The following is a 15,345-nucleotide window of genomic DNA, read 5'->3' on the forward strand; positions in this document are numbered from 1 at the left end:
CACAAATCACTGTCCCTGATAAAGAGAGAGAGAGAGAGAGAGTGTGCCCCTCATAAATCACTGTCCCTGATAGAGAGCGAGAGAGTGCCCCTCACAAATCACTGTCCCTGATAGAGAGCGAGAGAGTGCCCCTCACAAATCACTGTCCCTGATAGAGAGAGATAGAGAGTGCCCCTCACAAATCACTGTCCCTGATAGAGAGAGATAGAGAGTGCCCCTCACAAATCACTGTCCCTGATAGAGAAAGATAGAGAGTGCCCCTCACAAATCACTGTCCCTGATAGAGAGAGATAGAGAGTGCCCCTCACAAATCACTGTCCCTGATAGAGAGAGATAGAGAGTGCCCCTCACAAATCACTGTCCCTGATAGAGAGAGAGAGAGAGTGCCCCTCACAAATCACTGTCCCTGATAAAGAGAGAGATAGAGAGTGCCCCTCACAAATCACTGTCCCTGATAAAGAGAGAGAGAGAGAGTGCCCCTCACAAATCACTGTCCCTGATAAAGAGAGAGTGCCTCTCACAAATCACTGTCCCTGATAGAGAGGGAGAGAGAGAGAGAGTCCCCCTCACAAATCACTGTCCCCGATAGGGAGAGAGAGCATGAGAGATGGCCACCCGCGCTGCTGGACATGCAGTCCCATGGCTGGACAGACGCGCCCGCGACCTGACTGCCTCTGAGTGGGGGAACGTCCTTTCTCCAGATCACAGGAAGCTGCCGTTCATGGCCATGCTCAGGAACCTAAGGAACATGATCAAAGCGAGGATCAGCTCCGAGCACCACGCCAAGATCATTGCGAGATTGTCTAAAGAGGTAAGAACGCAGCCCCGGGGTGGGAGACGCCCGGATGTCCCTGAGGAGGTGTCGCCCCCCCTGACCGGAGGTACAGGAATATTCTCTGGGTTGGGGAGGGGGGAGGAGGTCCATCTCCTGAGGGAGGTGCTCCGGTTTTCCCGAGGCGCTGTGTGAGTGAGATTGGGGGAGGGCGTTGTCTCCCACTCTGTCCCTCCACCCTTGTCCTTACCACTCTTGTCGCGCCTCTCTCCCCCCCTCATCCAGGAGTCGGTCATTCGGAGCAGGCAGCTCCCTTTCCGCTTCCTCTCTGCGTATAAAGTGATTCAGGACATGGACGAAGAGCGGAAGAGAGCAGGTGAGAGCGAGGAGTATGGCCCCCTCCACCCTACGCGCGCACACACACACCCCCTCTATTTCCTGCCTCACTCCTTCCTTTTCTCCTCCCCTCCTGATCCACCATCTCTCTCCCCTCCCTTCCCGGTTCTCCCTTCCTGGTGGTCCTCTCCCCTTCTTCTCATTTCCTGCTGTGGCTGGCGACGCCGCCCGCCCCACCCCCACACTTAACCCCTACCTCAGGCACTTAACCCCTCTCTTTTTGCCTCTCAGAGGGCCCAATCCCCACCAGCCGAGAAATCTTGGCGACGATGTTTAAGAAGCGCGGCATGCACAACGTCGCCGCCGAAAAGGTGCTGTCGGACTTCAAGTGGGACCGGAGCAGCCGGAAGGCGGCCATGACGATGCCGGCCGTGCGCCGCCTGGTGATGAATACGAAGAACTGGTATTGGTGAGGTGGGGAGAGAGAGAAGCTGGAGGCTCGGGGGGAGGGAGGCCAGTGGCGTTTGCAGAGGTGAGGGGGAGATCTGGCTTCGGCGGCGGAAGATGTCCCGTGTGCCCGGTGTCGTCTTTCCCTGACCTTCCTGACACTTCCTGCTCCCTGTACGTACCCAGCTCAGTCCAGACTCCTGGAGGTTTTGCCTCCCCGCCAGCAGATGGAGACAGAGGGAGTTTCACCGACACCGTACGTAACCCCGGGTGCCAGCTGCAGCCCCTCAGTATTTCTCCGACTCCAGCAGGTTTCTCTGCATGAAATCTGCTGGGCAGCTACTGGGAAGTCGCCCACTCTTGCTAGGCGTTATCACATGGATGTCGGGGCTCTGGCTTCCATGTGCTTTAGTGGGAACGTTCTAGGAGCGGAACTCTCCACGTCCCACCTGAGTTAAGGGGAGCTTAGGTACATCCCAGGAGTCTGGACTGATCTGGGCACGTGCAGGGAAAGGAAAATTGGTTCTTACCTGCTCATTTTCGTTCCTGTAGTATCGCACATCAGTCCAGAGACCCACACATTCACTGGGGGGGGGGGAGGGTCTTCTGCTCGTACTTTTGCTTTGTATATAGTGCGAGTTGTTGGAGGTTTTTCAATGCTGATCACTTATTTTAAATTTGGGAAACGAGCTTTTCCATTGTCTTCTTGGGCAACTTCACCTTCTTCCGGCTCGTCGGAGGGGAGAGAGTTTGCTTAGAAATTTATGGTGGTTGCTGTCATCTTGGCTTGGATACAGGTCAATACTGAGGGACTGCAGGTGGCACAGCGGGTTATGTACGGTGTCGGTGAAACTCTATCTCCATCTGCTGGCAGGGAGGCAAAACCCAGGAGTCTGGACTGATCCGTGGTACTACAGGAACGAAAATTATCAGGTAAGAACCAATTTTCCTTTCCTTGCCTGCTGTTGCCCGTAGTAAAATACATAACGATAGCCGATTGGGCCACCCAGTCTGCTCGCTGTTCTCCCTCCATCAGGTTTTGGGTAGATGTGCATATAAATGCCTATACTTCAACACCCAACCCCCTCATTTCTTCTACCTGTTTCCCCCTCACCCACTGCCTGCTCTTACCACTGTGCTCCGTGTCTGTCCCACGTCAGCCGGGGTGTTCGTAGTGCTAAGCTGGCATTCGCCCTTAGGCTTCTTTCTCGCCCTCTCAACAGGAAGCCCTGATGTGAACACGCATGTGCTAGACGTGCTGCTGGTGGGACCTCTCTGGTACTGACACAGTCTTTCTCTCCCTGCCCTCCCTCCACCTTGAGATGGTCAATTTTTAATCTCTCCGTAACCAGCCTGGCTGTTTTGCCTTTTCTCAGTAACGCGCAGTACGACGACGCCTTGCTGAAGCGTTACCGTCAGGCCCTGGAGGCGGCCATACACATTTCTGCCCAGCACAATGTGCCTCCGCTCCCAGGCAGGATCCTGATTCTCTGTTGCGTGGACGCCACCATGAAGCAGCCGTGCGAAAAAGCTAATGACCTCTGCTGCCCTGATGTCATGGGAGAGGAGACGACAGGGAAGAAAGCTCCAATCACAGTATGGATATTCTGTCCTTGATGTCCCTTTCGTTCCTTCCTTTGCCCTACTCTGTACCCCTTTTCTGTACATGAGTAATCGTGTGTGGGTGTGTATTGTGTGGCTATAACTGAGTGTGTATGTTTCCTGTCCTCAGGTCCTGGAGCTGGCCCTGCTCCTCAGTTTGATGGTGCGCGGGGCCTCGGAGCATGCCTGGCTTGTTCTGTACAGCGCCAGTGCCTGTGAGGAAGCTTCCATCAACTCTGATTCCATCCTGGGGAGTGTGGGGCCACTACTGAAGCAGATTGAGGTAACCCCCCCCCCCCTCCCCACGCCTCGTGCATGCGTGCGCGCTGGCGCAGTCTCTGCCGCCCACTCGCACACCCAGTTCCCCCCCTGATGTCAGTCTCGCTGTTGCATGCCAGACGCTCGTAGAATTGCAGTCTCTCTCTGTCTCCTGTGTGCAGAATCTTGAGGGTTCCCTGCCCCTTTTCTTCTTAACAGGACAACGAGAAGTGGAACAACGGAAAGGCGCTGGGGTACAACCCGGTGACCCAGTACCTGCAGGACCTGGTGACCCATAAGGAAAAGGTATGGGGTAGCACCTGCCTCACCTCTTTCCCTCTCTCCAGCTGGCTGTCCCTTCCCCCTGGGTTTGCCATGTCTCGGGAGGGTGCTGTGTCACGCGGGGGAGGCTTTCTTGCACGCTGACTCTGTCTCCACCCCCTGTCCTGGGCTCGTTGCAGGTGGACAACTTCCTGATGCTGAGTCTGCAACCCCCAGACGCTACCTTCACCTCTGCCCTGCGCCTGTACAGGCAGCGTATCAACGCCGACGCGGTCTTCGTCAACATCCTGCCGGTGACGCCCTACAAGTAAATTCAGTACTGCTGCGCAGTCCCTGCCATCTCGTGGTTCGGCGCACGGCAGGAGGCTCTCGGCCCTTCTACCCGGTCCCTGCTTTCCCGATGCAGAAAGGGTTAGAGGGACACTCTCTGCGTAGTCCCTGCTGTCTCTCTCATGGCAGAACGTGTTAAAGGGGACACAATATGGGGTAGCTCTCTTTCTCCCCCCCCACCCCCCACTGACCTGACTTCTCTCCCACAGGGTTGACCGGTTGACCCCTGAGCACAGGAACGACATGACACTGTGTGGCTTTAGTGAGCAGATCCTGAGGTGAGTCCGTGGCTCTCTCCAACTCCACCGCCCTGGGCATGTTGCTGGCTGTGCCCTTGACACAACCTTCCCTCTCTCTTATTTTTTTCCCCTCCAGGTTCATTGCAGAGCGAGGAGGGGCCCGCCTTCTGCAGCACGTGGAGAAAATTGACGAGATTTATCGTATCCCCAAGCAAGAGGGGGCGCTGAGGAGAGCCGGAGCTGTGGAGGGTCTCTCTCACCCTGGGGCCTACGTCCCAAAGCTGAGGTCAGCGGTGCGGAGCGGGGGCCGTAAACTTCCAGAGGGCAGCCCCTGCCTGGGGGGGGGGGAGCTCTGTGATCCATAGGGGATGGTCTCTCCCGAGTTTTTCACCCGCGCTTCTCTCTTAGGTGGCGGAGCGTCCGTGTCTTCATCTCTTCCACCTTCCGTGACATGCACGGGGAGCGAGACCTCCTGATCCGCTGGGTCTTCCCCACGCTGAGGGCCCGGGCCGCCCAGCACTACCTCTCCCTGGAGGAGATCGACCTGCGCTGGGGGGTGACAGAGGAGGAGACCCGAGGGAACAGGTAGGTGCCGGGGGCTGCCCCTGACCCCCCCCAGCTATCTCTGTCTGCTGCTGGTAGGCACAGCTGGCTCTCCGCCTGCCGGAAGGAGAAGGAGACCCCGGCTTGGTTGAAGCATTCCTTCTCTCTCTCTCTCTCCTGCTGTTACAGACAGCTGTCTCTCTGCCTGTCGGAGGTGTCTCGCTGCCAGCTTTTTCTAGGAATTCTGGGGGAACGTTACGGGTACGTCCCGGACGACTACAACGTACCGGATGTGCCGGAGCACGAATGGGTGAGTGGGGCAGGGGGAGATTGTATAGTGTGGCTTTAAATCTTTTGCCTACTTGCCCTGTCTCTTTTCCTGTCTATGTTTGTATGCGTCTTTGTCTCTATCTCTAGCTTTTTTTTTTTTTTCTCTCTGCCTCTTTGTCTCACTTTTTATGCGCGTTTCGACTCTGCGGATGACCCAGGTTGTGAGTGATGCTGACACACACGCTCTCTCGCCTGTTCGTACCCCGGACGCCTGGGTTTTGCCTCCCCGCCGGAAGATGGAGACAGAGAAGAAAAGCTTTGCTGACGCTGTGCTTCTTAACCTAGAGCGCCACCTGCAGTCCCTCGGCATTTCTGCGTCTCCCAGCAGATGGCAGAGGTGCAAAACCTGCAGTCGGACGCTGGAAGAGGAAAATTGAATCATTTTGTTACTGAAGGAAACTTGACTCCCAGGAATGCTTAGGTCTGCCAAGGCCTCTCCTCCTGGTCTGAGCAGGGGTTCGGCGGCCCTCGCTGTGCTTCTGCCCTGGGAGAGAGGTCTGAAAGCCGCTTCCCTCGATCCCTCCTCCACCCTTCTAGTGTGCACTCCCGCTGTGGATCTTCGAGAACGCTGGCAGGGGAATATCTGATTTGTTTCTGTATTGGAAAAAAAACAAAGGGTAGCCTGTTTTGATCGCTGACTGGAACAAGGGGGTGGCTCCCTCGAGGGCAGGCCGAGTGTTTGCCCCGGGACGTATCTGGCCTTGGGTGGCCCTGACCTTGTGCTGAGCTCCCCGGGGATCGGGCATTTAAGTTCTGTAGTGCCGGGGTTATTGCTTCCGCTGAGCGTGGGAAGAAGAGTTCTGGGGGGGGGGGGGGGGCGGCGTTATCACGGGCCCCAGCTCAGCGCGGGCGGATGAGGGTTCGCGTGTCCGGCGCCAGGCTGTTCCACTGCGCACGGAAAGCCGTTTCCTCTAATGCCATGCCATTAACCCCCCCCCCCTCCCCATTCGGTGTGGAGGGGGAAGGCTGCCGGTGCAAGCAAATTATTATTACGGCATCATTGCGCCGGCTACCCGCTGGGAGCGGGAAGAGGCGTTCCCACCCCGTACAGGCAAATCCGGCTTGCCGCGCCATTGTTTTCGTTCCCGTGGAGAGTGGGAAGAAGAGGGGTTTTTTCGCGGTGGCGTGACGGTCGCTCCCGCTCCGCGTGGGCGGTTTTGCGTCGCGCGACGCCGGGGTGCTCGCTCCTGCTGGCCTGGCGGGAGGAGGCCAGCGGCGTCGGGGGGGGGGGGGGGGGTGGTGCAATCGGGCTTTCTCGGCGCGCGCAGGTGGAACTGACAAGCGCCGCTGAGAGCGGGGGAGGGAGAGTCCCGCGACACCATTGCCGAGTTTTCATTCCCTCGCCGTGCTTAGGTCTCGGGGCAGCAGAGTCGCGCAGTTCCCTAGTGGAGGTTCCCGCCAAGATTATCGCCCTCGGAAGTAGATGATTTTGAAGAGAGAGTGTGTTGTGAGCAGGTCTTTCTCAGACCGCTCTGTGCCTTTGGTGTGCAGATAGTATAGAAATTGTTTTTGGTTGGGAGTTGTCAGTCTCTGTTGACAAAGAGGCTGCAGTTCAGGAGACTCAACCTTTACCCTGCTCGGGGTGAAGTTGTTCATCTCATCTTGGCTTGGGTACAGGTCATACCTGAGGGACTGCAGGCGGCATGCTATGCTCACGTAGCAGTGTCAATAAAGCTTTTCTCTCTCTGTCTCCATCTGCTGGCAGGGAGGCAAAACCCAGGCGTCTGGACTGATCTGTGTTATTCCAGGAATGAAAATTAGAGGGTAAGAACCAATTTTCCTTTCTCGCTCCCCCCTCCCTCCCACAGCTGAGGTCCTATCCCAAGGGACGCTCCATCACCGAGCTGGAAATTATGCAGTTCCTCAACCAGGGTGGCAGCAGCGATCTTCCTCGAGCCTTTCTCTACCTCAGAGACCCTGCGTGCCTCAGGTACGGGGATTAGAACTCAAGCAGAGGGCGACTCCCACAGGGTCACAAATGGAATCTCAGTGACAGAGCTGGGCGATAGAACTGAGGCACGGCACGGGGCGGGGGGGGATATAATGATCGAGCAGGTCGTGTCACGCAGCCGCGCGCGCGACAGGCGCTGTGGTAACCTTTTCGGCCCTCCACACAGTTCGGTGCCGGACTGCTGGCGGAAGGACTTTGCCGCAGAATCGCCGGAGGCAAAGAGGACCATGGCGGAGCTGAAGAGCAGAGTGACTGCGCTCGGGCAGGCCACGTGCAGGGGGTAAGCGGGGAAATGGGGAGGGGGCGGGGTGGGCGGTGGCTCTTCGGGATCTGGCTTGGCTAAGGAGCTGCGTGGCTGCATCCTCAGGTACTCCTGTCGCTGGGGAGGCGTTGCTGGCGGGAAGCCCTTCCTTCAAGGGCTGGAAGATTTCGCTGCCTTGGTGCTGCAGGACATCTGGGGAGCCATAGAGAAGAACTTCGTTGAGGTCGGTTTACGAGAATCTTTGTCCTCTTTCCCTCCGCCTTCTCTTCTCCCCTCCCAGCCCCACCCCTCAAAATTGAAGCACGTGGTCTGCAGCTGGTTCGGGGCTGGGGGGGGGGGGAGGTCTGTGGAATATCGTTTTGTGAAAGGGGGCGCTAATTCTGGAATGGCACGAAGGACCCTAGTTTGTCAAATGCCCTGGTGCATCCCGTGCGGTGCCGTCGGCGTACACGGCGGCGGCGGGGGGGAGGGGTGGTCACAAGTGGTGTGGCATCCTTGGTGCTCTTATTTACGTGACTAGCCGAAGATCAGCAGGGGCTGGATTTGAACTCCCGCTCTGCAGGCGTCACGGCTCCAAGCAAACATCTGTAAACTTCCACCTGCTGCACAATCTGCCCTCCCCGCCCTCTTCCCAGCTTGTAACGAGGTCACCCCCCTCACTCCTCCCTTTCCCACCCGTAGGCGGAGCCTGAGGAGGAAGAGGCGGAGGCAGTGCAGGAGGCCTTCCAGGAGTACCAGCAGCGCCAGTTCTGCGCCAGGAGGAAGCAGCTTCTCGGCCTGGACAGCGGGGAGAGGCGGCCGGGTCAGGCGCAGAGAGGGAGGGTGATCCTCGTGAGCGGAGGGCCCAGCGAGGGGAAGACGGTCTTCATGGTGAGCAAAGACGCTGGAAGGGGGAAGGGGTTACGCAGCCGCTGACCTGCCTCTTCCCCTCCGAGCTCCCAGCCCCCCCCCCCTCCCCCGTTGCAGCTTCTCTCCCCTCCCCCCCCCCTACCTCTGACTGTGCCTCTCTGTGCTGTCGCACCTTCCTCAGGCCGGCCTGGCACACAAGCTGAGGTGCACCGCACGAGCCACGGAAGGCCACCAGAGCCCCGCCCCCTCCTGCGACGTAATTTTCCACTTCACCGACGCCAGTCCGGACGCTGGGAGCGCCGTCGCGATGCTGACGAGGGTCTGTGGCCTGCTCGGCAAGCGCCTCGAAAGAGAGGGCGACGTCCCCCGGACCTACAGGTGAGGGAGAGCTGCCCCTCCCACTTACCCCAATCTCTGCTGCCTCCGCCCCCCCGGTACCTGCCATATAACTGCACCCCCCCCCTCTATCCTCAGGGGCTTGGTGCGCGAGTTTGATTCCCTGCTGCAGTCGGCCTCCCGTGCCCTGCGGGGGTGCCAGACCCTGACGCTGCTCGTGGACGGAGCCGACCGCCTGCGCGGTGAGAGCGGAGAGCTCAGCTCCGATTGGATCCCGGAGGTTCTGCCGCAGGTGAGCGCGGGAAACGGCTTCAGGTTTGGCATCGGATTCCCGTCTTCCGGGGAAAACGATTTTGATCCGGGTGAGGCTAGTCCTGTGCAAATAAGCACGCAGCCACCTCCAGGGCGGAAGGACGTGGTAGTACGTTTTCTTGGTGCAGGAAAGATTCCAGTAGCAAGAGGGAAACAAATGTTTTAATTCAGTTAGAGGTTGGTAAAGTGTGGGGATTAGGACTCGGGCATGTAGGGGTAAAAAAGGCTCAAGTGCTGGGATTAGGACTCGGGCACGTAAGGGTAAAAATGGCTCAAGTGCGGGGATTAGGACTCGGGCACGTAAGGGTAAAAATGGCTCAAGTGCGGGGATTAGGACTCGGGCACGTAAGGGTAAAAATGGCTCAAGTGCGGGGATTAGGACTCGGGCACGTAAGGATAAAAATGGCTGAAGTGCGGGGATTAGGACTCGGGCACGTAGGGGTAAAAATGGCTCCCCGCCACGGTCTCTCTCAGGAAGTCAGCGCGTCTGTAGTGCCTGCCCGGTGAAGTGCTACCTGGTGTTGGCACGTTGAACGCTGTCTCCTCTCCTCCGCAGCGGGTGCTGCTGGTGCTGAGCCTGGACGAGGGCTCCTCGCTGCAGTCTTCCCTCAGGAACCGCCGCGATGTCAGCTTCCTTCTGCTGGAGGCCCTGGAGCCCTCGGACCGGGTGGAGATTGTGCGGAGAGCGCTGGCTGTCTACGGGAAGAAGCTGGAGGAGTCGGCTTTCAATAATCAGGTAGCGGAGGGAGCAGGTAGCGGGATGTATGTCCAGGGATGTTATCTCTCTCTCTCCTCCCCTCACTCTCTGCCCCTCATGACCACTTTCAGATGCGCTTGTTGCTGATCAAAAAAGGCTCTCAGAAGCCTCTCTACTTGAAGCTGGCCAGTGAGGATCTCCGAGCATTCGCAGTCTATGAAAAGGTGAGATTCCCCCCCCTCGCCACCGGGCGGCTCCAGCCTATAGGTCAGGGATCCCACTGCTGACACCAGCTGCTCAGCATAACTTATCGATCTTTTCCTGTCTTAACATTTTGCTAAATTTATTTAAAAAATCAATCCTTTAAGCAGGTTTTCAGTGACCTTAGGTGTGCACTAATTTGTATTTGTTTCATTGTCCTTTCCTCGTTCTCATCCCGGCATCATTTAACCATCTCCCTGTTCTCTTTTAATGGTTCCTCGTGGCGCCTCACCACTTCACTGTCCCTTCCTTCTCTCTCAGGTCTCGGGGAGGATTCAGAGCTTCCCAGCCACTCTCCCACCCCTGCTTCAGCACATATTGGGGAGCCTGGAGCAGGAGCATGGGGCAGAGACAGTGGCACTGGCACTGAGTGCCCTCTTCATTTCCCGTGCCGGTAAGAGATGGGCTCTGTGTCCCTGAGGCCCCACCCAGTCCTAGAGGTGTCAGGGTCTGCATCCCCCTGCCCATCCCCGGAACCTTCCAGTTAATGGGCCAAGTGGAAACATTTGTTCCAGACAAGCTGAGTGGGTCCTGGTTGTAGTTCTTGGTTTGGGTTTGTTTGTTTTTTTTTTATAGGGAAATCAGAATTTCAGTGACCCTGGTGCTCTGAGGCAGAACCCGGCCTGGAGCTGCGGCTCGCTTTTTTTTTGATTCAGACGCTGGCTGGAGTCCTGTCGCTCTCCCTCTCAGACCCCTGACTTGCTTTCCCTCCCCTTTCCTTCCGCGGCAGGTCTGAGAGAGCGCGATCTGTACGCGGTGCTGTGTGCCCGGGCTGACCTCGCCTCCAGGCCTCGCCCCCTGGCCTGGGAGGTGGTGCTGGGAGCCGTGGAGCAGCAGGCGGCAGGAGCGCTCCCCATGGCGGCCTTCTCCTATCTCCTGAGAAGCTTCCAGAGGTATGACGGCGGGAGGGGAGGAGCTTAAAGAACACTGGGGACTACACGTCCCAGAATGCACTGGGGGGGGGGATTAGGACTGAAGGAACAGCTCCCTCACCTCTCTGTCTTTCCCTGCAGTGTGCTGGGACTGCGGGCCCCCGTGCAAGCCTGCGACCCCCGGCTGCAGCTGTCCGGCTCCTTGCTGCGGGACGCGGTGCAGCAGCGATACCTTGCGAGGCCAGGACTGGAGTCCGAAGCCCACCTCTTCCTAGCAAGTAAGCCCTACCCTGAACCTGCCCCAGAGACGCACCAGGAGCATCCCCCCGAGAGATACGGATACGTGCAGAGCACCGTGCGCGCGCGCGCATCCGTATCTCTCGGGGGGGATACAGATACGGGGGCAGAGAGGAGGTGGAGCTGCTTATTCTGGTCTTTTGTCCCTGCTTAAGGTCACCTGTGGAGGAGTTCTGACCCCCTGCGTGAGGATCCCGCCAGAAAGCCGGATGCCGAGTCCCTTCGTGCGCTGCCCTATCATCTGGTGAGCAGTGATGGGGGGGGGGGGGGGCGTAGTGACCCAGTGACATCGCAGACCCTCTGAAGCAGCCACCCCTGGAAGATTGTCGTAGGCTTAGGCAACTGGCACGGTGGCGCCAAACCGAGACGGACTTGGATTCGTTAACCGCGGGCGGCAGCAGCAGCAGCTGAGACGGAGCTTCTGAGCTCTTAAGATACTAAAATATCTCATCAGGGAAGGAAATAAGTCGAGGGAGCAGGAGAAGGGGAGGCAGTAACGACTTTGACCCCGGTTCTCAAAGTGGAGCTGTGAACGTTGGTCGAACAGCGCGTGGACGTTTGCTCACCTGGTTTATGAGGCAAAATCTTTTTTTCTTTTTTTTTTAATATATCCATGTAATTCACTTTTGAAAAATGTCCTGTGTATAAGGTTTCCTGGCACGGGGTCGTCAGCGGCCTCAGACTCTGCTTTTGCAGACGGTACAGGGCACTCTCCGATTTGCTGCGGTGTCAGTACAAATATATTGGAGTCAGGGCGGGGGAGGTGCCTTTTCTTAACATCACCCCCACGCGGCCTTTTCCATCTGGCTTTCTCCCTACATCCCTTCCAGGGGAAGTCTTTGCCCCGGGGGGGTTATTTAATTCCCTCCTGGGTGGTGTTTTTCAGGTGCACTGCGGATACGAGGAACTGCTGGGGCTGCTCCTGACGGACCTGCGCTTCCTGTCTCTCCATGCTGAGCTTGCTCAGCTCCCCCATCTCTGCGAGGTGTACAGCCTCTACTGTGAGTGACCTCCCCCCTCTCAACCGTCCCCCCCCCCCCCCCCGCCACACACACACATGCAGCTGTGCCGCCAAAACCAGTTTGTGGGGACAACCCATGAAGGATGGGGGGGGAGTGTAAGCCCCGGGCTGTGGCTGTTGGGCCAGAAACCCGGCAGGAAATATGAAACGTGCGCCGGCGGCAAACGCGGGACCGGCTCGGTCTGCTCCTGATGATCTGGCATCCTCTCACTTTTTTGTTTGGTTTTTTTTTTTTCAATCCCTCTCAGCCGCCGCCACCACCACAGCGGACGGCGGTGACCGTAGGGAGCCACCATCTCCCACCGCCGATGTGGAGGTGTACCGCGAGTTTGCCCAGCGTCACGCCGCTTTCCTGTCCCGCTATCCTTCGCTGATCCGCCAGCAGGTCCTCAACGAGCCGGAGGCATCCCCCGTCTGCCAGCAGGCCCAGAGGCTTCTGGGTAAAGGCGGCGAAGGACTCCTGGTGCCCGGCAAAGGGTCCCGCGTGATGAAATGGGCGAACAAGCCCTCCGCCGTGAGGAAGGCTGACAGGTGGGTTAGGGCCTGGCTGAGGAAGGGCTCTTGAGTTGTGGGGGGCTGGGACGTTTCCGCCCTGGTTGTACCCCCGTTAAATGCTTGGGACTTGTGGACTCATGGGGAAAGTCGGAGCCACAGATTCGTGGATGCGGCAGGAATGAAACCACGACTGGCTCGGCCTGTCCTTCCGCTCCTGCAGCCTTCTGTTCACCTTCCTACAGAGCAAATGATCGGAGAGCGCCTCAGTTCTAATCCCCGGCTCTGTCACCTACCCTCGGTAGGTGACCCTGCAGGAGTCATTTTGTCTCCGCGTGTTTTATTTATCAGGGCTGAGACTTGGCGGTTTATTCTCTGCCGTGCATCCCTATTATTATTATTATTGTCATTAATGTTAATATTATTGAACATTTCAGCAAGGTGATGCCCATCCCATCCACCCCCTCCTGTGTCAGCATCTCCCCCGCAGGGCGCACCGCCGCGGTGGGAACCAGCGAGGGCTCCCTGCATCTCCTGGACCTGGAGAGTGGGCAGGTAGGTAGGGCTGGACGGGTGAGGGGGGGAACCCACAGGTCGGGAGAGACGAGGGGGTGACAGGTGCAGGAAATGGCGCACACGGTGTGAAGCCACCCGCAGAGCCCTGCCACGGTCCTCCCTGTCCCTAACGCCTTCCCTCCCCCCCCCCCCCTGCAGGAAGTGAGGTCTCTGGCCACCGGCTGCGACGGGATCTCGGCCTGCGTCTTCCTGGCGGAAGGGACGCTCTGCGTGGCCTCGTTTGATGGCAGGCTGGAGGTGTGGAAGACCCGGGACGGATGCAGGTAATCCTGAGCGTTTCCCCCCCCCCGGGAGGGGGCCCTGGCGGGTGGCGCTGGGGTGTTAGGGGGATCAGGGAGTAAAACTTTCTTTTTTTTTTTTTTTGTTTCAATCCTTCTCCCGCGGGCAGGCTCCATCTGCTAGAGGCTCACCAGAGGGGCATCACCGGCTGCGTCCGGAGTCCGGACGGAAAGTGGATGGTGTCGGTGTCTCTGGACCGCTGGCTGAAGGTGAGGGGGGGGGGGAGGGGGAGGGGCGGGAGAGCGGCCTCGTCTTCCTGTACTGCTCCTTCCCCCCCCCCCCCCACGACAGAAGCTGTGGAGAGCCACGAGATGGGGCCTCTTTCCGCAGACATCGCTTTCTGCCTGGTCTCCAGAGCTCTCGTGTGCCCCCCTCCTCCTCTGAAATTCTTCCGTGAGCCCCAATAAATAAAAGAGAACCCGCATTTCCCTCTGAGCAGGGCCAGTACTGGAGCTCAGTGTGGCGGGGGTGCAGGAGGGAGGTCTGGAGGCGGTTACTCTGCGGGCCAGCGTGGGATCCAGTAGTGACGCACAGCACAGTCGCACCACCCAGGCTGCTGACCTGCAATCTCCTGTTTTTGGGGGTTTTGGGTGCGCGCATGTGTGTGTGCGTGCGTGAGTGTGTGTGCGTGAGTGTGTGTGCGTGCGTGAGTGTGTGCGTGCGTGAGTGTGTGAGTGCGTGAGTGTGTGTGCGTGGGGGGTGTGTGTGCGTGTGCGCGCGTGAGTGTGTGCGCGCGTGCACGTGTGCGTGTGTGTGCGTGTGAGTGCCTGTGAGTGCACGTGTGTGAATGCACGTGTGTGAGTGCACGTGTGTGAGTGCACGTGTGCGCGCGTGTGTGAGTGCCTGTGAGTGCACGTGTGTGAGTGCACGTGTGCGTGAGTGTATGTGCGTGCCTGTGTGTGTGTGTGTGTGTGTTCTTCTGTGTGTGTGTGTGTGTGTTCTTCTGTGTGTGTGTGTGTGTGTGGAAGGAGCAGGGAGCCTGCGGTCTTGAGAAGTCTGACATGGGAAGCTGTTCTGGGATCAGACCGTGCCGCTGGCTTTCTGCCCGGGGTCTATACCAGGAGTTACCTGAGGGGCACACAGGGCTGCCTCTGGAGGGGGGGGGGGGCTCACCCGACGTAAACGCTGACCATCTCTGGGATTATACGGGGGGGGGGAGCATATTCCCCTCATAGAAGAGGGGGAGGGCCTCGGGCTTTCAGATTTTAGTTTTCTCTCTCTCTCTGGTGGCCGCAGCTCTGGGATTCATCGCGAGGAATCCTGCTGGGGTCTTGGCAATCCCCGCGTCCGCTGAACTGCGTGGCCTTCCACCCCGAGGGCCAGTTACTCGCCGTGGGCTCCTGGGACAGGCTGGTCTGCGTCCTGCGCTCTCACACCTGGGAGTCGGAGTCGGTGAGTGGCGCACGCAAGGAGGAGAGGGGGAGGGGATCTTACTCTCACGCTCGCTCTCTCTCTCTCTCTCTCTCTCTCTCTCTTCCCCCCCCCCCCCCAGCACTGATGTGTCCTGTCTGTGGACGTCACACTTCTTGTGTGGGATATGAGTCTCTCTCGCTCTCTCTCTCTCTGTCCCCCCCAGCACTAATTTCTCCTGTCTGTGGATGTCACACTTCTTGGGTGGGATATGAGAATCTCTCTCTCTCTCTCTCTCTCTCTCACAGACGCTCTCAGGGCACGGCTCCCCGGTACGGGACCTCTCCTTCTCTCCAGCTGGAAACGTCCTGGCTTCGGCGGCACTGGACGGGGAGGTGCGCCTCTGGGCCTGGCGGGAGAGGGTCTTGCTGGCTGCGTTCCAGGCACATCAGGGAGCCGCGGAGGTGGCCCAGTTCGTAGGCCACGGCCAGTTCCTGGTGACCGCCGGGGAGGACCGGAAGGTGAGTGTCACGCCGCAGATGCGGTTGGCTGTGGGGGGAGGGCTGCGGCGGGGCCTGGAGCTGGAGACACCCTGGGTGAAACCCTTCATCCCACCCCCCCCACCCCCAAATCCCTGGGGGAGTCACTTCA

General features: G+C 58.6%; 1 protein-coding gene across 1 annotated transcript in view; it reads left to right on the forward strand.

Annotated features, from left to right (window-relative positions):
* The window catches only part of TEP1 (telomerase associated protein 1), a 44,420-nt gene that overhangs the window by 7,209 nt on the left and 21,866 nt on the right, over positions 1-15,345 (forward strand). Inside the window, 30 exon segments of the mRNA XM_029581512.1 lie at positions 702-811; positions 1,058-1,148; positions 1,400-1,577; positions 2,932-3,151; positions 3,288-3,440; positions 3,635-3,721; positions 3,877-4,004; positions 4,237-4,305; positions 4,403-4,552; positions 4,675-4,851; positions 4,999-5,119; positions 6,948-7,069; positions 7,257-7,370; positions 7,458-7,575; positions 8,034-8,222; positions 8,383-8,579; positions 8,676-8,829; positions 9,406-9,585; positions 9,678-9,770; positions 10,069-10,201; positions 10,538-10,700; positions 10,821-10,957; positions 11,132-11,220; positions 11,863-11,977; positions 12,246-12,528; positions 12,927-13,044; positions 13,204-13,328; positions 13,454-13,553; positions 14,581-14,736; positions 15,003-15,215. Of these exon segments, the coding sequence (XP_029437372.1) occupies positions 702-811; positions 1,058-1,148; positions 1,400-1,577; positions 2,932-3,151; positions 3,288-3,440; positions 3,635-3,721; positions 3,877-4,004; positions 4,237-4,305; positions 4,403-4,552; positions 4,675-4,851; positions 4,999-5,119; positions 6,948-7,069; positions 7,257-7,370; positions 7,458-7,575; positions 8,034-8,222; positions 8,383-8,579; positions 8,676-8,829; positions 9,406-9,585; positions 9,678-9,770; positions 10,069-10,201; positions 10,538-10,700; positions 10,821-10,957; positions 11,132-11,220; positions 11,863-11,977; positions 12,246-12,528; positions 12,927-13,044; positions 13,204-13,328; positions 13,454-13,553; positions 14,581-14,736; positions 15,003-15,215 (4,283 nt within the window).

The sequence above is a fragment of the Rhinatrema bivittatum genome, chromosome 16, assembly GCF_901001135.1.
Source record: "Rhinatrema bivittatum chromosome 16, aRhiBiv1.1, whole genome shotgun sequence".
Lineage (NCBI taxonomy): Eukaryota > Metazoa > Chordata > Amphibia > Gymnophiona > Rhinatrematidae > Rhinatrema > Rhinatrema bivittatum.